The sequence below is a fragment of the Schistocerca americana genome, chromosome 7 (genome assembly GCF_021461395.2).
Source record: "Schistocerca americana isolate TAMUIC-IGC-003095 chromosome 7, iqSchAmer2.1, whole genome shotgun sequence".
Classification (NCBI taxonomy): Eukaryota; Metazoa; Arthropoda; class Insecta; order Orthoptera; family Acrididae; genus Schistocerca; species Schistocerca americana.
Genome location: NC_060125.1, coordinates 310,801,596 through 310,827,741, shown reverse-complemented (window position 1 = coordinate 310,827,741; position 26,146 = coordinate 310,801,596). Strand labels below are relative to the sequence as shown.

The 26,146-nt window shown below is 38.9% G+C and overlaps 1 protein-coding gene across 2 annotated transcripts in view; it reads right to left on the bottom strand.

The window, feature by feature from the left end:
* The window catches only part of LOC124622055 (probable ATP-dependent RNA helicase DDX49), a 56,944-nt gene extending 35,056 nt beyond the window's left edge, over window positions 1-21,888 (bottom strand). The window contains exons 1-4 of one of the 2 annotated variants that reach the window (XM_047147621.1): window positions 21,706-21,888; window positions 21,382-21,575; window positions 5,969-6,102; window positions 1-3 (exon numbers count right to left, since the gene is read on the bottom strand). The exon at window positions 1-3 is cut by the window's left edge and continues 103 nt beyond it. In XM_047147621.1, the coding sequence (XP_047003577.1) occupies window positions 1-3; window positions 5,969-6,102; window positions 21,382-21,575; window positions 21,706-21,775 (401 nt within the window). In that variant the 5' untranslated portion in view covers window positions 21,776-21,888. The remainder of the gene's footprint in view (window positions 4-5,968; window positions 6,103-21,381; window positions 21,576-21,705) is intronic. The other variant, XM_047147620.1, reaches the window with a different exon arrangement.
* Window positions 21,889-26,146: the final 4,258 nt, after the last annotated feature.

The following is a 26,146-nucleotide window of genomic DNA, read 5'->3' as shown; positions in this document are numbered from 1 at the left end:
AGTCTGCAAATGAGCCATTTTATGACAGGAAATCAATGAAAGACCTGAACGGAATAAACTGTACGTACATTATTTCGTTATGGAGAAAATTGGTTATAATACCAAAAAAACCTAACCAGGGCAATGAAATAAGAAAAAGAACAGACTAGCATTTGAGGCTGTTGTGTGTATTAATAAAAGAAATCTATTAGCCAACAGTGAGTAGACACGAGATCACAACTTACACTTTTATTGATAACTATGACTTAAGGCACAGAGCTTATGTTTGCTGTCAAAAGCATTTGCCATATTCTCCTATGCATAACATAAAGGTTGCAGATAACTGGCTTAAAGAATCAGAAGTAACAGTTGTACTTGAAAGCTTGCTTTGTTTCTAATAACAATACTAAGTTGTTGCTCATCTCCTAATGCACACTTACAATTTATACAAGAATGTTTATTAATCTTTAAGAATAATAGATATGGTTTACTCTGTATTTACCTTCAGAAGAATTAGCTCCCAATACAGTTAATAGCAAAACTGCTACCACCAGCCCTCGCTTTCAGAAACAGAAATTCGTTTTCTGGGGTGCGAGGGAGGGGGGATCAGAGGAGTCTGTTCAGGAGGTTGGATGTGATTGATGAGAAGCATTTACCCCATTTACAAATCACATGAAGACTAGCCTTCCGTAGACAGGAACAAAAGGAACCCAAAATGAAGGATGTTACTATTGACTGAACTGTGAGTTCCGAGCAAAAGTGCACTTATGGTGATGTTATATTAGATCACAAGTTAATCATATCCCGAGAAATTGCGGTAAATTCGAAAATAAGACATACAACTAGGTGACAGAACGACAAAGGTAGACCTCAGACTATGCTGCATATCAGTCTGTTATCACAATAATTTTTTGGTGTTCATGTTTCACTGGCTTCACCAACTCGCAGCCAATTTCTCACATTCCAACCTGACCTAGATCTCGGGCTACACTTCAGATCAATCTGTCACCACCATCAAGGATTTGATGAGGGGAGTTTTATACTGTATACTAAGATTAAAATTACCTTATGATTGACAGATTGCAACAGAGTTGCTAGTTCGTTCACAACACGAAGCGTTCTCATGTGACATATTGCTGTGCACACACCAAAAATTAAAGAACTCGTTTTCTTACCAACTGTTGTTAACGTCTTGATATGTAGTGGGGAGGGCAGGGGTGGAAGTGATATATGGCGATGCTTAAGATAGCGAAATCAGACATTATAGGTGTACAACATCAATAAGATAGACATTCAGCGACAGGCAATTTGCAAAGTAATAAATTATCTAAATAAGTGGAGAAAATGGTATAATATAAATTTTTGGAAAGAAGATACTCCACTAAAGGATGCACATCAGTTATATCTGAATCATTTTCTCTATTGCCTAAAATCGCCTAAATAGTCACAAGAAATTCTGTCAGAATTTAATGAAATAATAAATTGTTCTACATTACTTTCCACTACACATTCATTCACCCATGCTTTCATTATTAATTCCCTTCGTGTATCTTACAGCATTGACCTGAAATGAAATGTCGTGTGGCTAGGGCCTCCTGTCGAGTAGACCGGTCATCTGGAGAAAGTCTTTTTAGTTGATGCCACTTCGGTGACTTGCATGTGCCTATATGATGACAAAGTTTGGTTAATCATGTTCTCTGTCAATCTTTGCACTTCTGCCAGTGTACATTTCTTGTTGTTCCTTGGCACATAACCTTTAACTTGAGTCCATAAGAGTTCAATGGAACTGGCAGTGATATGATGGCAGTCTCAGGACTTTATGTCCATATATTTTTGACAGTTCATCTACAACATACAGAGATAAAGTTGGTTCATTCTGAGCCACAATATACAGTAATTCACACTATCCACCATCATCTGTTTTGGGAATGTTTGTTTGTTGTAGCCATTCGATAATGACTTTTTTCTGAAGTTACTGTAGGCACCTCATCAAGGACAGTCAAATGATATGAGGCATTCTCTGTAACTGTTACTGAAGGTTTGCTCAAGTCTGTGACGGCTCCTTGATATCAACAAGAGCTACGAATGATTCACAGATTCCAATCCTATTTGCCTTTAGCTGAGAGAAACTGTGACCACCAAAGCCAATCTTTGACTTGAGACTATAAGATGTGAAAGAACTGAAGCTTTTAACCCAATATTTTATTATCATGTGATAAAGATCATGAATATGACATATTTCTTTTCAATATTTTTGTACAGAAGCTAAAACTTTTACCAAAGGCAAACGTACAGGGTGAGTCAAAAAGGACTTTACATCTTTAGAATGATACAGAAATTTATCGAGATAACTTACAGAATTGGTAGATGTGCCATTTTGTACCAAACAACCACAAGTTTCACATAAAACTGTCAAGTGTCATTTTGGCTCGTTGCGACTACCATTTGTGATGTGGCAAACACCCCATTGGTAATCAATTTCTTTGCACACTTGTTGCAGCAAATTGTGCGTGGCTTAGGCAACAGCAGTGTAGATTCGATTTTTCAAGTTGGCGATACTGTTTGGTAGGAGAGGAATATACACATGGTCTTTAATGAAACCCCACAGAAAGAAATCCAGTGGTGTCAAGTCTGGGAAGTGAGGTGGCCATGTGGCTGACCCTTCAAGGCCAATCTGTCAAACTGGCAGTGAACAACCCGTCTCAGCAAAGCTTTTGTGCAAAGAGTAAATTTTAGACCTGTTTGGAGGATTTTTAGCATATCTGCCACGAAATTAATACTGAAAAGTTGTTGCAGAGTTAGTTTCATGAAAACAAAACACACACTGAGCACATTCTGCACCAGTGTAAGTAGCCGTTTTAACTGTGCACTACAGTGACACTCCTTGTGGCAGAATGGGGTACTGATGCACTACATAAATCTAACTTGAGGTTCTTTGCTACAAAATGATTGCTACTTACCATAAATATGATGTCAAGTTGCAGGCAGGTACAACTAAAAGACACTTAGACAACAGCTTTTGGCCACAGCTTTTGTCAGAAAAAGAAACACACACAATTCATTCACACAAGCAAATACGCCTCATGCACATGACTGCCAACTCTAACAGCTTGGACCAGAATGCAACTGTCACACGGAATGGAAGCAGCAATCTGGAAGAGGGAGGGGGGAATGGGAAGGGATAGCAGTGTACATCTGGGTGGAGAGAGGAGTTCTGCCTGGCAGAGAGTGCATGGACTAGATGCCAACAGGCGCACTGTTGAAAAGCTATGGGGCAGGGAGTGGGGGAAACAGAGCAAAAGGAGAGGAGAAGGGAATGATGGGTTGGCAGAGGGTGGCACAGAAAGAGGTGGGAGACAAGAATGGGGAGGAGGTGATATGACAGAGGGAGTGGAAATTGTTGGGTAGAGGATGTGAGGATGGTACGTTACCATCATTTGAGTCCAGGATAATTTTGGAGGCAAAGAATGTGCTGCAACTCCCATCCACACAATCCAGAAAAGCCAAATTCTATCTGAACATCTAGGAGGAGACTGTCAAACAGTATGCTGGAGAATATTCTATGTACCAAGTTTAGTAGCATAATTCTTGATGGTTGTCACATTCCAATGTATCTACTTTCTTGTATACATGGCATATAATTCCTCCTCTCCACTGCTGGGGCATTTTCTTCTCACCCAATACTGAAATGATCAGTTTTAGAAGAATCTGATCTAACTGAATGACACCTTGCTTGAAAAGTTCTGCTACAATATTATCTGTTCATGGTGAACTATTGTTCCTCAATTTCTTCAAAGCAATGATCATCTCCCCCGGGGTGCCAGTATTTTTATTCAAGTCATTTCATCTTTGCACATCTATGGGATATCTAGTGCACATACATATGTGTGTGTGTGTGTGTGTGTGTGTGTGTGTGTGTGTGGAGGGGGGGGGGGGGCATTCAATGACAAGATTAGCAGCACCCAGGGATCTCTTGGTATCATTCTGGAGTTGAGGAGTTTATCAAAATATCAGTTCTGCCCCTCACAGATCTCTTTTCCCTCATTATTTCAATGAAGTGTTTCCTGCAGCACTTACCTCCTACAAAATTTCCTCTACTTACTCTCATTCTTCATTAGCTTCAGTTCTTTGATGTTTGCTCTCATCAATTCCCTCATTTTTCATTGATGGTTCCTCTTTTCAGTCCTACTTTCTTTCTTTGAGAACTTCCCCACTGCTTTTGTACAACATGATTGTAATGTTCTGTATGCCATATTGATTTCCTGTGTTGCTAACTCACACTCAATATCAAACCATGGAGATCTTAAGCACCTAGCTTCAGTCCCCAATGTTTTAGTGGTTTATTTGCTGACACCTCTACTGCATTAGTTATCATTTCCCACTGAACCTCGATGCTGTGATGTGCTTCAGCCCTTCTAGGGATTTGTGTTGCTGGTACATCTTTCTAATTGCAGATGATTCTAGAGCTGATACATTATATTTCTGTTTGTTGGAATGGGTTCCTTTAGATGCATTGGAGATTCAAGTCCTCACTTGTGTCCATACCAAAAAGTGGTCTGAATCGACATTTGAGCCTCTGAGCTTCCTCACGTCCAACAGGTCTGACTTGGCATCTTGCACCAGGCAACACATAACCAATGTGATTAATAACATTTGCATTTGGTGACTTACATATTTCTTATGTATTATATTGTGCAGGAACAGTGAAGAATCCATAATCAGGTCTCTGGATGCTGTGAATAGGATGAGCTTTGCTCTGTTGTTGTTGCTTGTGATGTGTCTGGTATGGGGTCCAGTTGTTGATTTAAATATCAGTTCCCTTTCATTTAGATTACTAGCAACCATTTTTATGTCACCGCCTAGGCAGTCATCATATGTTCCTTCCAGGAATTCATAAAACAAGTACCATTGTTCTTCCTCAGTTGATGTATGGGTTTTGGTTAAGGAATAATTGAAAAATTTTTCCTTTGTCCTGAGGCTTGAGAGCTTAGCACTGACAAGCATGAATCCAATCACAAGGTGCTTAAGCTGGTAGTGTACCACAAATCCTGTATCGAGCTCACGCTTATCAATACGACAACTATACAACATGCTAGCTTATTGCTTTTCTAGGCTCCTCTGGTCCAACTTACTTCTTGAAGAGGCATAATACCCCATTCAGTTTCGTTGTTTGACCTAGTGGCGTCCTTGTGCCTCCTGGACACTACAGAGACCTTGCATTCCACCTTCCAATATATGAATCTGATTTTCTCTTTATTTTTCTACTATTTCTCCCATGATTTGTTGGTCCTTATCACTGTCCTTTCCCTTGCCATGTATTCCACTATTTATTAGCCCAGCTTCCTGTTGTTGAAGTTTTGCAGTTTGAGTTCTTCTTATGGATTGGGTTGCCAGCCCTAGCTCCAACCTCTTCAGGAGGATGGTAATTTTTAATTAGAGTTTTGTTCCCTTTGCCTATGAGAAACCAATCTCATATCCTACAACGCAGCAGCATTTTCACTGCAGCCACATTAGATGCCACTTTTCAGGATCCCTGCTGAGCGCTCTCAGCTACACAAACGCAGTCCCCACTGTACATCAGATCATCAAGCAGCCCCTTATTTTGTGGCACTGCCTGTCTCCTACAAGGCAGATGAGGGGTTGCACTTAAGGGGGGTGAAAGAAATCATTAGATTCAGTGATTCTCAATCACACCTGTATGGCTGTTAATAATAACAAATTGCCTACAGCAAATGTAATGGAAGAACTGTGGATACTTAAGTTCACTTTAGACTCTGTAGTGCATACTGAGCATAAATAGTGGCCAGGTCATCTTTATCTTTATTAATTTCATTACTTCCGTTACACATACATCGAAGAACTGAAAAACATTGTAGCTTCCAGAATTGTTAGAAGCTCAGTCAATCAGCTTTCTTCATGCAGATAATTTTATAATTATTATACTAATATCAGTTCTGAAAACATATTTAATACTACAATCAATACATACCTTCCAGGAGTTGCAACAACTATGTGTGGTTTTCGATCAAGCTCCTGTCCTTGTATCATCATGTCCATACCACCCACAATCACAGAATGCTTTAAACTTATTGCCTTTCCAATGACAGCAAACTGGTCTGCAATCTACAACAGTACTCATAACAGTGCTGTTTATGGAAACATTATATATATTATGGAAAAACTAATAACAGTTAAATGTAATCTTGTAAACTTTTGGGGATTGCGACTTTCTTGTCTTTATATTGACATTAGCAACTACCCATGTTTTGCATGAGTAGCACTAAGTATCTACAGCCAGACAAATCACCTGGCATAATAGGATAATGTAGGATAAAGTATTACAAGTTTATATGCAAACTAGCTCTGCGGATGATGAAGAAATTGAAGAAATGTATGATGAAATAAAAGAAATCATTCAGATAGTGAAGGGAGACAAAAATTTAATAGTCATGGGTGACTGGAATTCGGTAGTAGGAAAAGGGAGAGAAGGAAACGTAGTAGGTGAATATGGATTGGGGCTAAGAAATGAAAGAGGAAGCCGCCTGGTAGAATTTTGCACAGAGCACAACTTATTCATAGCTAACACTTGGTTTAAGAATCATGATAGAAGGTTGTATACATGGAAGAAGCCTGGGGATACTGACAGGTTTCAGATAGATTATATAATGGTAAGACAGAGATTTAGGAACCAGGTTTTAAATTGTAAGACATTTCCAGGGGCAGATGTGGACTCTGACCACAATCTGTTGGTTATGAACTGTAGATTAAAACTGAAGAAACTGCAAAAAGGTGGGAATTTAAGGAGATGGGACCTGGATAAACTGAAAGAACCAGAGGTTGTACAGAGTTTCAAGGACAGCATAAGGGAACAATTGACAGGAATGGGGGAAAGAAATACAGTGGAAGAAGAATGGGTAGCTTTGAGGGATGAAGTAGTGAAGGCAGCAGAGGAAAAAGTAGGTAAAAAGACGAGGGCTGCTGGAAATCCTTGGGTAACAGAAGAAATATTGAACTTAATTGATGAAAGGAGAAAATATAAAAATGCAGTAAATGAAGCAGGCAAAAAGGAATACAAATGTCTCAAAAATGAGATCGACAGGAAGTGCAAAATGGCTAAGCAGGGATGGCTAGAGGACAAATGTAAGGATGAGGAGGTTTATCTCACTACTGGTAAGATAGATACTGCCTATAGGAAAATTAAAGAGACCCTTGGAGAAAAGAGAACGACTTGTATGAATATCAAGAGCTCAGATGGAAACCCAGTTCTAAGCAAAGAAGGGAAAGCAGAAAGGTGGAAGGAGTATATAGAGGGTCTATACAAGGGCGATGTACTTGAGGACAATATTATGGAAATGGAAGAGGATGTAAACGAAGAAGAAATGGGAGAAACGATACTGCGTAAAGAGTTTGACAGAGCACTGAAAGACCTGAGTCGAAACAAGGCCCCGGGAGTAGACAACATTCCATTACAACTACTGACAGCCTTGGGAGAGCCGGTCCTGACAAAACTCTACCATCTGGTGAGCAAGATATATGAGACAGGCGAAATACCCTCAGACTTCAAGAAGAATATAATAATTCCAATCCCAAAGAAAGCAGGTGTTGATAGATGCGAAAATTACCGAACTATCAGTTTAATAAGTCACGGCTGCAAAATACTAACGCGAATTCTTTACAGACGAATGGAAAAACTAGTAGAAGCCAACCTCGGTGAAGATCAGTTTGGATTCCGTAGAAATATTGGAACACGTGAGGCAATACTAACCTTACGACTCATCTTAGAAGCTAGATTAAGAAAAGGCAAACCTACGTTTCTGGCATTTGTAGACTTAGGGAAAGCTATTGACAATGTTGACTGGAATACTCTCTTTCAAATTCTGAAGGTGGCAGGGGTAAAATACAGGGAGCGAAAGGTTATTTACAATTTGTACAGAAACCAGATGGCAGTTATAAGAGTCGAGGGTCACAAAAGGGAAGCAGTGGTTCGGAAGGGAGTGAGACAGGGTTGTAGCCTCTCCACGATGTTATTCAATCTGTATATTGAACAAGCAGTGAAGGAAACAAAAGAAAAATTCGGAGTAGGTATTAAAATCCAGGGAGAAGAAATAAAAACTTTGAGGTTTGCCGATGACATTGTAACTCTGTCAGAGACATCAAAGGACTTGGAAGAGCAGTTGAAGGAATGGATAGTGTCTTGAAAGGAGGGTATAAGATGAACATCAACAAAAGCAAAACGAAGATAATGGAATGTAGTCGAATAAGTCGGGTGATGCTGAGGGAATTAGATTAGGAAATGAGACACTTAAAGTAGTAAAGGAGTTTTGCTATTTGGGGAGCAAAATAACTGATGATGGTCGAAGTAGAGAGGATATAAAATGTAGACTGGCAATGGCAAGGAAAGCATTTCTGAAGAAGAGAAATTTGTTAACATCGAGTATAGATTCAAGTGTCAGGAAGTCGTTTCTGAAAGTATTTGTATGGAGTGTAGCCATGTATGGAAGTGAAACATGGACGATAAACAGTTTAGACAAGAAGAGAATAGAAGCTTTTGAAATGTGGTGCTACAGAAGAATGCTGAAGATTAGATGGGTAGATCACATAACTAATGAGTAGGTATTGAATAGGATTGGGGAGAAGAGGAGTTTGTGGCACAACTTGACTAGAAGAAGGGATCAGTTGGTAGGACATGTTCTGAGGCATCAAGGGATCACCAATTTAGTATTGGAGGGCTGCGTGGAAGGTAAAAATCATAGAGGGAGACCAAGAGATGAATACACTAAGCAGATTCAGAAGGATGTAGGTTGCAGTAGTTACTGGGAGATGAAGAAGCTTGCACAGGATAGAGTGGCATGGAGAGCTGCATCAAACCAGTCTCAGGACTGAAGACCACAACAACAACAATAAAATTATAAACTACATATACATGAATCAATCTACATACTTGTGAAAACTGTGTCACGATCTCTACAGCGGTTCCTGAATACAGACTAAATACAAGCCAGGGGACTTTAATTTATAATACACTTAGGTGATAAAAGCCATAGGATAGTGATGTGCACATATGCAGATGGCAGTAGTATTGCATACACAATGTATAAACGGGCAGCACATTGGCGGAGCTGTCATTTGTACTCAGATGATTCTTGTGAAGAGATTGCTGACATGATTATGGCCACTTGATGGGAATTAACAGACTCTGAATGCTGAATAGTAGTTGGAGCTAGCCTTACGGAGGATTCCACTTCAGAAATTGTTTGGGAATTCAATATTCTGAGAGCCGCATTTCAATAGTGTGCTGAGAATACCACATTTCAGGCATTATCTCTCACCACAGACAACACAGTGGCCGACAACCTTCACTTCACAACCGAGAGCAGCTGTGTAGAGTTTCAGTGCTAACAGACAAGAAACACTGTGTGAAATCATTGCAAAAACCAGTGTGGAACATATAACAAACATATCCATTACGAAGATGCAGAAATCTGGCTTTAATGGGCTACGGCAGCAGATGACCCACATGAGTGCCTTTGTTAACAGCACATTGCCTGCAGTGCCTTTTCTGGGGTCATGACCATATCAATTGAATCCTAGACAACCAGAAAACCATGGCCTGGTCAGACAGGTCCCAATTTTATTTGGTAAGAGCTGATGGTAGGGTTCAAGTGTGGTGCAGACCCCCACAGTCACGGACCCAAGTTGTCAAAAAGGCATTGTGCAAACTGATGGTGGCTCCACAATAGTGTGGGCTGTGTTTATGTGGAATCGACTGGGTCCTCTGGTCCAAGTGAAATGATCATTGACTGGAAATGTTTAGTTTCAGTTATTTGGAGATAATTTGTGGCCATTCATGGACTTCACATTACCAAACAAGAATGGAATTTTTATGAATGAAAATTAGACATGTCACAGGATCAAATTATTCGCGATTAGTTTGACGGCTCCAGAGGCAGTATGGCTCAATATTTCTGCATGGGACTTCTAACGACTCCTTATGTCCATGCCACATCAAGTTGCTGCTTTATGCCTGGCAAAAGGAGGTCTGATACGATATTAGGAGGTATCCCAGGATTTTTGTCACCTCAGTGTACGTATAAATGAGTTTTCAATTTGGGAATTCTATTAAGATAATTCCAATTAATGAATAAGCAGATCTGACTTTAGTTTCCAGAGCTTTAATCAGTTTTGAATGGGTTGCATTTTTGTGGTTTGCTGTTTGATGAGTAGCAGACTTACAACTTAAATTGGTTTAGGCATTATGCGGTTTTAGTGATGCCAGCAAAGAATGTTGTGTCATTAGCCACAGTGCCATGTGCCTATCCTTGCAGCACTTTTAAACAAATGCTCCTGTAACTTGCCTGGGACACAGTGCAGTTGGTGGTACTGGTACACATGACGATAGCACTAAATAACCACTGCACAGTGGAATGTGTGCTAGAAAAGGACCATGTTGTGGCACAGAAAATTGTACCAATTATAAAATTACAGAAGAATGCTTTTTGTAACAGGACAATACTGTGTTTCCTTCCTGTATGCATTTAAGTTAGTAGTATCAAGATAACCAGGGCATGTCCTGAAAATCTTCAGAGGAGACCTGCAGCACTTTCCGTTGTGTCCTGATAGTAAAGAATAATTTGAAAAAATGATGTAAAGTGCTGCGAGACGCATTCCAAAAATCTCAGCAGTAATCCTTACTGGTTTGGTGCTTCAGTTGGGTATCCTTATGTATATCTCAGTTCTGCCATTTGCCACTAGATGGCAATGGCATCCTTTTCATTATGATGGGGGACTTTAATTCATACAGTTCAGCCAAATTTCCATTAAATATTTGGGTGTTACAGTGTGTATAAAAAAGAATCATCCAATTTTTAAAAAATCATAACTATTATGTTATTGGAGATATTTGTGTGAACAATGTACTATTGGAAAGAGCAAACTCTCAAGTTTTAAACAGTACATCAAAAAGAATCACCTAATTTTAAAAAATCATAACTATTACGTTATTTGAGATAAGGTGTAGGGTCCATTTTCTTTGCGAAGAACACTGTTGCAGGAAGCACTTATCTTGATATCCTTCAGAACTTCCTTTTCCCATAGCTGGAGATCGATTCAAATGACTTCATTTACCAACAGGATGGAAGTGCAGGAATTTTTAAATCAAAGGATTACTGAACCATGGATCCATCGCACTGGACCAAATGATTCAGCTTTACATTACTGGCCTCCAAGGTCATCGGACCTGACTGTATGTGATTATTTCTTGTGAGGGTTTATGAAAGACTCTGTTTATGTGCCTCCATTACCAACAACAATGAATGAACTGAGACATTGCAAAACAGCAGCTGTGGAAGCTGTAACTCAAGACATGCTCACTGCAGTGTGGAAACAATTTGAATACCGCACTGACATATGCCGTACATCTCAAGGGGGGCATATTAAACACCTATGAAAAGGTATTAAAAAAAAAATCAAAAAAATCTTGAGTTTGCCATTCATCAAAAAACAAAATTCATTGTATATGTTCATTAGTTTCAGAAATACAAACATGCCAAATTGTATGATTCTTTTTGATTCACTCCGTATATAGGTAAGGCTTCTTGGGAATCAATCTATTTATCAGTTCAAAACAGAATCAAAATTCCTACAACAGTTCCTGAGAAGAGCCCAAACGTACAGACAGAATGGTGTAGGAAGCTTTAGTTTATATAGGTATAGAAGACAACTGCTATCTGAACTGCTGCTCAACTTCTGTTTTCCTACCTATCATCAATGGTACTTCACTTGGAACTAGAAAATATTGTCGAGCATCACCAATTTGCAATTTACAAACTAATTACTCTCACAACTTCAACAATTTACACAAGGTAAACAGTTAAACATTCGATAGCACCTTGCCAACTTGCAACCACATTGTCACTTTCCAACGTGATCTAAACCTTGGGCTACCTTTTGAATCAGTCCACCATGATAACCTACAGAATAAAAAAAAACTAATTAACTAATTGAGACACAACATACATATTGCAAGTTAGGCCAGTACAATTTGCTCCAAAAAGGGGGTTGCCTTCAAAAATTAATGGACTTTTGGAAAATATTTTAATAACTCACGTAAGCCTCGGATATAAAAAAATCTGAGAATGTCCCAATTTTTGAGTGGAGTGCGATGAAAAGAAAACCACCAAAATGTTGGTAATCCCCCTCCCCCCACAATTCCTCTGAAGCTACACATGTATCCAAAAAAGCCAATGTGAACAAAAAAGTAGTGTGTTAAATTCCACATCGATTGAGTACCAAAATTTTGCTGTTTGATTCAATTTTCCTATATAAAAGCTACATCATAAAATGGTGATTTCTCACACTTTTCAAGAAACACTTGTTTCATCACTATAAAACATGCAGCACCTGAGACTCACCAATCTGACATAATATTGTATAGAAAAACAGGTGCAAACTATCAAATTAAGTTCTCAGAAAATAAAAAAAAGGCCAGCGAAGTAACTAGTAAGTAAATATCACAATTATTCAATTATAAGTAATTTATTTGGCTAATGACTAATGTATTTTTTTCCTTTCTGTTGAATGATTTCTTCTAATGTCCACACTTGTTCGTTTCCTTCTCAGAATACTCATTCTCTGCATGTTGTTTTTTCCATCATTGTCAGAAGCAAACACTTTTGCCAGGGTCCTTAAGTTGATGTCCCTTGCAGGCGTCAGTCATCACCTGTCCACTGTACAGTTATGTTCATCAGTGGAAGACAGTATAATATCTGAGCATTTTACTTATGGTGAAAGTGTTTTGGAAGGGGTAGATCTCTCAAAATGAAAGAGAAAGCATGGCTGGTTTGGGGGAAGGGACCAAACAGTGAAGTCATTGGTCCCATCAGATTAGGAAAGGATGGAAAAGGAAATTGGTGGTGCCCTTTCAAAGGAACCACCCTGGCATTTGCCTGAAGTGATTCAAGGAAATCACAGAAAACCTAAATCAGTATGGCTAGACATGGGTTTAAACCGTCGTCCTCCCGAATGTGAGTCCAGTGTGCTAACTGCTGCGCCACCTCGCTCGGTGAAAGATAAAGCAATACGAATGCCTACAGAGAGGAGTAAGATGAGAAAGTATGGTAAACATGTTGATTTGGTGAACTGTACAGTGCATTGTTAATAAAAAGTACAGGAAATTTTATTCAATGGATTAGTGTGCTAGACTGTGTACAGTGGAAAATGAGCTATACATTTGCTGACCATCAGTTCAAAAATTTGATTTTGAAACAAACTCTTTATTTTGTGGTCAACATGTAGAATAGGGTTGCGAGAAGAAAGAGGTGAAGAAATCGATTTCAAAAAGAAAAGTTATTTGTGATGCTATGAAAAGACTTTCAGAATCGTCAATGGAAATGGTGATAAAACGGAGTGATCACAGGGCAACTCAAGTAAAATTTCAAGTTAGATACATTGAAGATACGTACCATAGTAATTGTGTAAAAAGGTGTTACAAATTTGCTCTGCAATTCACAGTACTGTTGTACAACCAAAAGATGATGATGAATATGCCTCTTTGAATTTCATTTGTTTAAGCATTTGGAAGCAAATGAAGATGACTGCCAGTCACACTGTAAGACATTCTAAAGAATTATAATGGATATGTCCCAAAGATTGAAACAATACAGATGTGGCTATACGAAAACTATGGTGAAGACTTGTCGTCATTCACTGTAAAAATAAATCAGCTCGAGAAAAACACGGTATGCTTTCAAAACGAAGGCTATTACATCATATCTGACATGTGATACAATGCCAGAAGGAAAGGGCAACAAGAAAAACACATCTGAATTGCTGAAACTGCAGCAGCCATAATCCTGGACATCAGATCATGCATTTATGAAGTGGAGACCTAACCCACTTCAGACAGGTTCTAGGATATAGCTGCAAGTGACATTCCAAAAACATTTAAACTACTTCTTACAAAGATCATTTGTTCAGAAAAGAAAGGAGACTCTTCAAAGTTAAATACAAAAATCAACTGTCTTGCACCTGCATTTATTTCAGCTACAAGGGCGAGATCCTACGTTTCTAATAAATAGCTGGGTCTCGCGACAACGGTACATAAAGAAAGCAATTATCAAGGGATTTTCTAGCTGTGCTATCAGCTTGTGAATTCTGCAGTTTCTGTAATGATATCAGAAGTCTGAAATTAGTAGCAAGCAAAAATCAGTACAAATCTCTCAAGACAATTCTTTTATCCAGTTTGTGTTTGAAACAAATATGAAAATCCTGATGGAAGAAACACTTTTCACACATGGAGATTACTCAGCCTCACATATACTGTGCCTGACCATTGTGAATTTGCCTCTCTCATCATATGATGCGATATATACAGCACTTTTGGTGGCAGCACAAAAATGTGAGTCACCTAATATGAAGAGCTGCTGCATTACATTTGTCAAACCACATTATATAAGGGCTTGAGACACTGTTGTTACCACTGCCTCCTTGGAGATGTTAACTTATGGCCTTTCACAGAAACTAAGGATATAATATAGATGGAAGCATGTTACAGGACTTGTTCGGTGTTACCTATGCAGCCACATCCATGAACAAAATTATGACAGCACACACCTACTCAATGGCTTGTTGGCACACCCAAGTTTGGCCGCCATTGTATTATTGATGATCGATGTAACAGAGAACAAGCATTCAATATCAAAAGCTATAAAACTGTTAAGGCTTTAATAGCCCCTTGTTGGCAAGTTGTCTGTTGGCTTCCATCTCAGGTTCTTTGGCCGACACTTGTCGGACAGTCTTTCTGACATTTCGCCAGCACAAGAACTGTCATTCTCAAAGCTCAACCTCCATTGCTGGTGGCACACTGGAGTTGAGCTCAAAGCTGGAGATTATATTTACCTGGGGTGCCAGTGTCCAACATTTCCCATTGTCATACAGATCGTGCTCTGTCATGGCCAACTTCTCCATTTGTCTCAACCTGCAATGCCGCTTATGTTCAGTTATTCTGTTGTTGTTTGATCATCCAATCTTACCAATATAGACTTTCTCATGTGTACATGGTGTACGGTATATTCCTCACATTGCAAGTGGATTCCTTTTCTTCTTTGCTGATCTGAGACACTCTCTGATCTTCTTTGTCAGTTTGTGTCGTGTTTGAACAATGTACAGCTGGTTCTACCCATCACTCTGGGAATGTATGGCAGAAAAGCTGTACCCGAAATTTCTTCCTCCAATGTGTCACTTCACCGAGCGTTTGATTCTTTAACATTTCTTATGTAATTGCTGGAGACCCACTGCCCCTTAAAATGCTTTCTTGGTGTTGCATTTCACATCTGAGGTGATCGTTCCATGTGTGCCAGTTTTCGATATACGCTGTGTCCCAGGTATATTTAGAAAAGAAAGGAGACTCTTCAAAGTTAAATACAAAAATCAACTGTCTTGCACCTGCATTTATTTCAGCTACAAGGGCGAGATCCTACGTTTCTAATAAATAGCTGGGTCTCGCGACAACGGTACATAAAGAAAGCAATTATCAAGGGATTTTCTAGCTGTGCTATCAGCTTGTGAATTCTGCAGTTTCTGTAATGATATCAGAAGTCTGAAATTAGTAGCAAGCAAAAATCAGTACAAATCTCTCAAGACAATTCTTTTATCCAGTTTGTGTTTGAAACAAATATGAAAATCCTGATGGAAGAAACACTTTTCACACATGGAGATTACTCAGCCTCACATATACTGTGCCTGACCATTGTGAATTTGCCTCTCTCATCATATGATGCGATATATACAGCACTTTTGGTGGCAGCACAAAAATGTGAGTCACCTAATATGAAGAGCTGCTGCATTACATTTGTCAAACCACATTATATAAGGGCTTGAGACACTGTTGTTACCACTGCCTCCTTGGAGATGTTAACTTATGGTCTTTCACAGAAACTAAGGATATAATATAGATGGAAGCATGTTACAGGACTTGTTCGGTGTTACCTATGCAGCCACATCCATGAACAAAATTATGACAGCACACACCTACTCAATGGCTTGTTGGCACACCCAAGTTTGGCCGCCATTGTATTATTGATGATCGATGTAACAGAGAACAAGCATTCAATATCAAAAGCTATAAAACTGTTAAGGCTTTAATAGCCCCTTGTTGGCAAGTTGTCTGTTGGCTTCCATCTCAGGTTCTTTGGCCGACACTTGTCGGACAGTCTTTCTGACATTTCGCCAGCACAAGAACTGTCATTCTCAAAGCTTAACCTCCATTGCTGGTGGCACACTGGAGTTGAGCTCAAAGCTGGAGATTATATTTACCTGGGGTGCCAGTGTCCAACATTTCCCATTGTCATACAGATCGTGCTCTGTCATGGCCAACTTCTCCATTTGTCTCAACCTGCAATGCCGCTTATGTTCAGTTATTCTGTTGTTGTTTGATCATCCAATCTTACCAATATAGACTTTCTCATGTGTACATGGTGTACGGTATATTCCTCACATTGCAAGTGGATTCCTTTTCTTCTTTGCTGATCTGAGACACTCTCTGATCTTCTTTGTCAGTTTGTGTCATGTTTGAACAATATACAGCTGGTTCTACCCATCACTCTGGGAATGTATGGCAGAAAAGCTGTACCCGAAATTTCTTCCTCCAATGTGTCACTTCACCGAGCGTTTGATTCTTTAACATTTCTTATGTAATTGCTGGAGACCCACTGCCCCTTAAAATGCTTTCTTGGTGTTGCATTTCACATCTGAGGTGATCGTTCCATGTGTGCCAGTTTTCGATATACGCTGTGTCCCAGGTATATTTAGAAAGGATAGCTGTTGATCCTTTTCTACCTATATGGTAAATTTTATGTTGGCATGGGCACTGTTCAGATTTACCGACACCTTGACTGTCAATGGAAGAAGAAAGCATGTTTGCTGTCATCTCTCAACCTTCGGTCAGGGTGTCAGAATGAATAGGCCACACCAAACTTCTTGTAATGTAAGCATCTGATCACTGATGCCCAAGTACATTGTATGTATGACGGAATAGCATATGTTTTTCTCTGTGAGTGAATTCATGCAACATAGCGAAACTTGGCAAGAATAGATGAGAAGCATTTTCTATCAACTAAGTGGCAGGATACATCAAGACATCTCGGATAAAATCTGCAGTATCACCCATAGGAGCACGCAGAATGTACTCAACTTCTGCATTGAGTCACAAAAGAAGAAATTTGCAAGATGTGGGAAGCAGATTGACAGGTTGCTTCCTGACATGTTACGTACATTGATCAACCTCAGTGAATGACCGTTGATCAAAGAGGGACAGTCTGTCCTTCAAAAAGGAGGAAATTTCAATACCACCATGTGAACTATACCAAGAGCAAAGCTGCCATTCGGACCCTTTGTTATGAAAGAGCTGAGGTTATATGCGTTGAAATTGCCAGGATACTGCACCGAGTAAAACTGCTAGCTTGCAACCTGAGAAAATAAGAGTTACAAGCTATCAAGAGTTAATGCTGACAAGATTATATTGGTATTGCCTGCCAACAGGGGAAACATGAAAGTTGCAATGAAGACCATACATTATAAACAGAAGATTTGGGACCTATTAAGTCTGACGATGTACTGAAAACAAAGCTCAGACCTGACACAGTGGATCACATGGAGTACGAATTGGTTAATCAAGGCATCATCTCTTATGGTGGACATACAGAGGAACCTGCACAACACAGATGCCCCACCACTTAGGCTGTATGTATTACCAGAAATCCATAAGGATATGTATAAACTGGCAAACGATTGGCCCCTCTGCTTCAGACACACAAGGGAAAGACCAATACATATGTAAAGGATTCGGGGCATTTCACATCTGAGGTGGTCGTTCCATGTGTGTCAGTTTTCGATACACGCTGTGTCCCAGGTTTTCACCAGCATATTCACTTGGATGAAACAACACCCTGGTCAGCTTTGATGTCGTTTCTTTGTTTATGACAGCGGCACTCAGTTACTCTCTGGAGTATAACGGTTCTATTTCCTGCAAGACATCATCAAGCTCTTTCATGCGTAACTGACCACGAGCTATTTCAAACGGAAGGGTAGCTTCTACAAACAGCAGGAAGGTGTCGCCATCGGCAGTCCACTTAGTCCACTGGTGACCAACTGCTTCATGGAACATTTAAAAGTAGAGATGATGGACTTGGCAACTTGCAAACCAAATGTGTAATACATATATGCTGATGGTACCTTGACTGTGTGGAGCCATGGCGAGCAGTAGCTTGGTGACTTCCCATGACACTTGAACAGTCTCCACCAAGTCAACATAAAATTTACCACAGAGGCAGAAAAAGATTAACAGCTATGCTTTCTAGATACGCTGGTTCTCAGGGATGGTGAAAACCTAGGACACTGCATGTATTGCAAACCAACACACTTGGATCGACAGAACCTCAGAAGCGAGATGCTACACCTAGAAAGCATTCTGAGGAGGAACAGGTTACCAGTTACATAAGAAGTGTCACAGAATCAAACACTCGGTTAAGTGACACATTGGGAGAAGAAATGCCAGGTATGGTCTTCCTGCCATTCATTCCCAGAGTGGTGGATAGAATTGGCTGTATATCGTGCAAACACAGCTTAAGGATTATTTATAAATCAACAAAGAATTCAAAGAATGTTTCAGATCAGCAAAGGAGAAAAGGGGTCCACCTGCTATGTCAGGAATATACCACATACCATTAATATGTAGGAAAGTCTCTGTTGGACTGTCTGAATCAACAAACATAAGTGGCATTGCACGATGGGTAGGTGGAGAAATCAGCCACGGCCGAGCACTTGCTGTGTGAGACCGGCCACATAGTAAAATTCACTGATACAGGAGTTCTTACTGTAGAGAAGAGCTACCACAGCCACTTGTTCAGCGAATTTATAGAAATCGACAAACATGACTACAGCTTCAACAAGAAAGAGGAAAGCCCTAAGGTGAAGGAATTTTGGATTCCTGTGTTGCAGTGAATGACCTTTGCAAGTAGCGAGGAGAGAACCACAGCAGTAATCATGGGAAAACCCTCTGAACCTGGTGTGCCAGGTACGTGTAATCTGCAGTTGCAAGCTGAACTTCAGATGCCACTAGGAATGGAAACATCAGAAAAATCATCAAACAAACAATGGCTGAAGAACACGAGACAGAAGCCAAGAGGCAATTTATTGCCAAAAACTATCCTCAATGACTGGGACACTAACAGTCTAGATGTAGATGTATTCTTGTTTAGAGCAGTGGCCAATGGATTTTCTCAAAAAGTTGAAATCAATGGAGATACAGCATGATTAAGGGTAGTACTTCAAAACTGTAACTATAGTAAAGAACTTTATGGGAAGCTTAGAGGAGTGGAGATTAGCAGCTACACTTCCAATGGATTAAGACTATAAATCCCTATTTTCATGCCAGTAGTGACTAACTTTTTGCAAAATCATGTAATTTATACTTACAAGACAGAATTGAACTGGAAATGAAACTTACTCAACAAGAACATGAGCTTTTGGTAACTCAAGGATGGTTCACAATCTGTAGATCAGAAAAAAATTAGGGGCACAAATTTGGTCTGACATAACAACTGAAAAATCTCACTACATACAGTAACGAGTAGTCATGGCTTAACACATGATAGAGGATTAGCAGACAGCACTCTGGCCAGATGCACTGCTTTGATGCCAACAGCAGCTGACAACCCTGAGTAAGATGAGCAATTTTGAGATGTTTCATTTTCAGCTACTGAGCAAAATATGGATGCTAGAAATGCAAGAATACAAAGGGATGAAGTAGATGTCAAAAAGTACCACTGTTTTTTGTCACACGATTCTTTTCCCATTCATGAGCCTGTAATGTCCACTAGTGCTGTGACAGCAGGTGATGAAAAGATCTATTGTCACAAAGCTGGTGAACTTGCCAGCAGCTTTGGCAGTGCGAAATTTGAAAGATGTAATCAAACCCTACCTGTAAAGTATATGACATCTAAAGTCGCAGTGCACAAAAAGGTCATTCCTGTCAACACTGAAAAAAGTTATCACAAAAAGATCAATGACAAACTTCAGCACTATTTAGAGTATCTGAGAATGAGCTGGCTCCCTACCCTCTATATTTGGCTACGTACCTACAGTATGCGGAAAACGCAAAAAGCGCTGTCTTACCAGTTTGTGGTGCCCTTAAAGGCAGAGTTCATGGGAGAAGGAGGATTGATGTTGCATAGAATGACATGGCAGCCAAAAGAACTATTTCCTTCCATAATTACAAAGAATGTAGATCGCATCAAGCACTGATATGACAGAAAGGTCACAGGTGTGTTTGATGGCTACACTAATGTGACATGTTGCAGGAGCACAAAATCAGATGAGTGGCTGCCAGAGCCTCCACAAGAATTGCACCAACTCTCATGTTTAATGAAACAATGTCAGTTACCATGGCAAAAGATATGCTTCTGTCCAATGAACAAAGTAAAGAATGCCTCATTTCTTTGCTGACTGCACAACTTGAGGGTGACCACTATTGATCAGTTTATACATACAAGTAGGATTTCTTAGGGAGATGTGGAGGTACTCTATCACACTCCATTTTCAACTGCTGTTAGGATGCTTTTTAGGAATTTAGTTTACAATGATTCAAATTCAATACCCTGTGTCTTACAGTAGCTATGATCAGGGACTGATTACTATTGGCCTTTACCATTCTCAGGAAAAAAGGAGGGGGAGAGAGGGAGAGAGGGAGAGAGGGAGAGAGAGAGGGAGAGAGAGAGAGAGAGGCAACAGAGTTGTGGATATGAAAAAGAGTTACCAACCATCCTTAGCAGAAAGAACATCTAACATGTTGGGGAGGGAGGGGGGCAGAAATTGGATATCAAAAAACACTACTCACCTCGGAAAAAATGTTATAAATGGCTACCTAATTCTGTACAAAGAGTTCATACAAATCATATAAAGAGTTTATACAGTCAAGACAAAAATTTTGGCATGTCCAGGAAATCAATACTGTGAGTGGGCTAAAGTTACATACTGGACCTCATCCAAAATTTTGGTTGTGGCAACAGACTGATATGTAACACAGTCTGAGGGCTAGGTTAGGTTGGAAAGAGACAATTTGGTTGTGAGCTGGTGAAGCCAATGAATGTGAAAGCAGAAATTCTGACTGCAGTAACAACTGACTGGTAGCGAAGCCTAATGTTTACTTCTGCACCATACTTTAAAATGTCACGGGTTCTTAACATGTAACTTTTACTGCAGACTATAATCGGTTGAATGAACTACAGATAGTTACCAAATATTACAGTACAATGGAAGTAGACAGAAGAGGATGGCTACATCAACAATTAATTGTTTTCAGCTTGGTAAAGAGTTAATTAAAAGAGTGAAATATCACTTTATTCTTACCTGAAATGCAAGTTCTCTTGTTGGTGTTAAGACAAGTGCAAATATACCATAAGGATCCTCACAAAGCTTTTGCAAAATTGGAAGAGCGAATGCTAATGTCTTGCCACTTCCAGTTTTCGCACATCCTATACAGTCCTTGCCAGAAAGTATATGTGGGATACAGTTAGCTTGAATTGGTGTTGGTGTTTTAACACCTGAAACGAAAATATTAAAAAAAGAGTGGACACTACATTTAAATTCATTTCTATTGATAGCTATGAGCTTTTAATTTTCAATGATATTTTGGAGAACTTCACAAAAACTTTTAACAACAAAAAAACTTACCAACGCTTTCACACTGACGGCAAATCCAGCTATTTAATTTTAAATCCGAAAAACTCTTTATCTGCTGCATCTTTAAACGAAAATTCAATTAACAAATACACGTGACTACCACATGTAAACAAACCTTTCAAACTACCTACAAAATATAAACATAATGCAAAGATGTTATACATAAAAAATAAAGCGAAGAAGATCTTTGGAACGTCTGATTGATTTATTCAATGATTCCACATCGAAATCCAACGAGTTTACATTATTAATTTAATTCTTAATTTTAACTCTTAGTCGAAACCCCATTGGGAAAGAGAATCTACAATAATGTAGAAAGAGTCGAGTCATAAATCAAAAAGCAGAAAAAGCCAATGTAACAAATGCTGTGAAGTACACAAACAGCAAATAACTAAAAGCGCTCAGTACATTGAAAATTATGGGGTTTACCTACATTTAATGATTAGGAGAAAAGCAGCTGGTGTGGTTATTATAATTATGCTACTTTATACTAAACATTTATGTACCTTTATTAATTTTACAGATTACAGTCAGTTGTAAATATATTGGAAAAGTTAAGTTACCTACTTTATACGAATATTTATGTTAATCACAATTTACACACACACACACACACATACATACACACACACGAGCACACACACACTATAGGTGTATGGCATCCATTAAGGAGCGAGAAAGAAGATGGCTTAAATGCTTCTGTGTTTGCAGTAGGCGTAAATAGTGTGGATTGTGAATTCATGCTCTCTACATAAGCACAAGAATACCCCTAATACTCCTACATTCTTCATATAATACAGATACTTTAACTAGAATAGTGGGATACTTTGCGCCTATGTTCAAGGGTCTGGCAATTCAAGTTTTTCGCCATTTCCCTGACACTCTCCTGTAAGTCACACAAACATGTGAGCATTTCCGAAGGCCTTGACTCTGTACGTTGCACATCCTATACCAATCCTATTTGGCATAGGTCACACACAATTCAACAATATTCAAAGATGAGACACACAGGTCAGTTGTAAGCAGTCTCCTTTGTAGACAAACTTAATGAACAGAAGCCTATAGCCTACAGCCTGCATTATCTATGACTGAGTGTATGCGATCACTCCATTTCATACCCTTGTTGCGGAGGGTTGCAATTCAAATCTACACACTTTAGGTATTCCAGTTTGTTCCCTTCCTTTTAGATGATAACACTGCGATATATTATCTTTTTATTTAGTTTGTTGATATTCAGCTTCTTTCTGCTTATTCAGAAGTTGCTAAATTTAATCAAAGTTAATTTAATAAAATCTTCTTATTACAAGTGATTTATAATTCGTGTTTCTGAGGAATGTTCACAGCTCTCTAAAATCATCAGGTTATGGGTCAGAACTATGTTGATTTACAGGAAATCTAATTTGCTAGTGCAATTTTTTCTTTTGATGAATATATTTTAATCTAAATATATTGTAAAACTTGTTATTAAATGTGTTAATCTACATATACATTTTAAACCTAAAGGTATGAAAAGAATCGAAGCAAATTTTAAACTATTGGGCCTCATAATAGAACAAAAATTCTTGTGAGATGAGTGTACAGAACATCTGACTGGTAAAATTGCACATGAGACTTTTCTTCTATATGAACTAAGATATTCTATCAACAGAAAGTTACATGACCTCTATTATTATGTAGACACAGTTGTAGTATAGGACACTTCTTTTTCTTAAGCGTTTGTCCTGCCTGGTGGCATGGCCCACTGAGTGGAGTCGCTGTTTGCAATTTTGATCGATTGTAGGCCATTTCTGGGTGAAGATTCACAGTCTTCAGGTCATTGTGTGGGGTGTCGGCCCATCATTGCCTAGGTCGTCCCTTAGGTCTCCTTCCCATAACTTCCATTGTGTATGCTGTCTTTACAGTGCTATCATCCTCTGCATACATCACATGTCTGAACTACCATTAACGGGTTTCTCGCATTTTCTTCTGGGTTGGTACGACCTTGAAGCGTTTCCTGACAGTGTGGTTCGAAATGTGATCCAGTTGAGTGACACCACCTGTTCACCTAACTATCTTAGTGTCCATGACATCCAATCGTCGTTCTGTGTCTTTTGTAGCTGGCCAATACATGGTGCCATAGGAGCTACAGGACAGATGCGAGTGCAGTAGATCTTTGACTTCAGGCAGTCCTTAATCTGACGAACACAGGTAACACCTGTTGTCGTTCGCCACTTCATACAGCCGCCTGCGTCCTTGCATTGACCTCATCTGCTAGTTGGCAATAGCTAGAGATTGCAGAACCGAGATACTTAATTTTTGTTACTATTTGTAGATCTTCCACATCAACGTTGATGGTTTCAACTTTTTTTTGTCTGAGCCACAGACCATGTCATGCGAGTCCGCCAGTCCATTCTTGTGAGTGGTGCTAGAGGTCAAACTTGTTCTCCAGAGCCAACATGACATTGTCATCATAGAGAAGTGTCCTCATTAGTGGCATGTGCATATCTGATGTGACAGTGTCCATCACAAAAATAAAAAGCATTGGTCATAAGGTCGAGCCTTGGTGGATCCCAACTATGAAGCTAAACTCATTTGACAGTTCTGCAGCTGCTTGGACACAGATCCTTGGTTCTACATACAGAAGCTGTACCTAGTTGACAAGGTACTCTAGAATGCCATGATTACCAAGTACTAACCAGATTAGGTCATATAGTCCAAAATCAAAAGCCTTGTCCAGGTCTAGAAAAGCAAGGTTGTTCTTTTCGTGGTATTTTTCAACCAGCAACCACACAACATAGATTGTGTTATGGGGTAATTCACTAGTTACAAACTGCATGTCCAGACAGCAGAACAGAGCCATCAAATGTTTTCAAGGATTGTGTTCTGGAGAATCTTCTAAGATATACCATATTTTACAGACTATAAGGCACTATGGACTTATTTTTAAGCACTTTTATTAAAAAATAACATTTTTACCATTTTCAATATTAGATTGCAAAGCCAGACAAAAAAATTGTTAGATCATAAAACCGAACTGCCGTTTAAAATCAATGAATATCGTCACCATCCATTTTTGGTCATTTTGTATTCAGTCTTCTATTCGCACATTTAGTCTTCCTCATTTTTGTCAGTTTTTCTTTACCATCGCACCAATTGCGAATGGTTTTTTCAGTTGGTGTAGGATCAAAATGCTGCTCAGCTGCATTGTTTCCATGTTCTTCTACATATGCTATACCTTTCAATTTATAGCCCACATCACAAGCATACCTTTTATTTTTTTCCATTGCAAAATTAGCTTCCAACAAAAATAACATACTGTTACCAATAACGAAAATCACTTTCAGTTCCTGGCACTGTAGACTGCAGTGACACATCATAGGCTAGACAGTGTTCTTGGTTTGTGATCTCAGGGCAGGAGGGAGACAGTGTTAGCTAGCTTGAGAATCTCCACAACTCATGTTCATTGCATTGGTGCACTGCTACTGCCAGTTGAATCAATTGTTGCCAGATAAGGGTAGGTTTCCCGCAGCTTCGAATATATGGCCATTTTTAATACTAGCGGGAATTTTAAATCTAATACTGAAGATTTTTATATTAATTTCGAGTATAAGATGTATCTGAATTTTGGAGGCAATTTTGCAAAGAAAAAAGAGCGTCTTATAGTCGATAAAATACGGTATTTCAGTCAACTCAATATAATGACACTCCCTAGTCTTTGCATGTATACCTGCTTAATAAATGACAGAGAAAATATACAGATATTTAATCCAAGAACGATAGTACATATACACAGTACTAAAAACAACTGCATATGAGACATACTGTATTAAAGGCTACTATTGATACATAATAGGCACAAATAACCAAGACTGGAAATAAAAAACAAGCTTCACACAACCAGTAAAAAACTTCACTCTAAGTAAACATAAAGTAATATTAGAGATATGGCTTAAAAATACGGCACAATATTCATGAAAGGAAACTGTAAAAGTAACATGAGGGATGTACATAATTAGGGAAAACTTCTAAGTACTAGTAAAAAAGAGTATTGTAGCTTGTACTTATTTAAATCACATCATAATGCACTTTTTCTTTCAAGTAAAATGTAAATATACCATCATAGAACATAAAGAAAGTCTGTGCAAATCTGTTGTTAATAGCAGATATATAATGGAAGAAGTCATATATTTATTCAAATATAATTTTGTAGATTTGTAATGAGATATACTAGAAAGTAAATTATGTAATTAAAGTCACCAATTTGTAAATATCTTAAAACTGTGTATATTTCACTAAAACCTGCATGTACATATGTAATTTCAGTTGACAAAGCTAACTGCATGGGAAACATGCTGAAAGGCTAATAAAACAATGTAGTTGCACTGTTGACCATGCTTGATGAGGCAGAGAAATATAAAACTCCACCTTTCGATGGAAACAATCATAGTAAGAG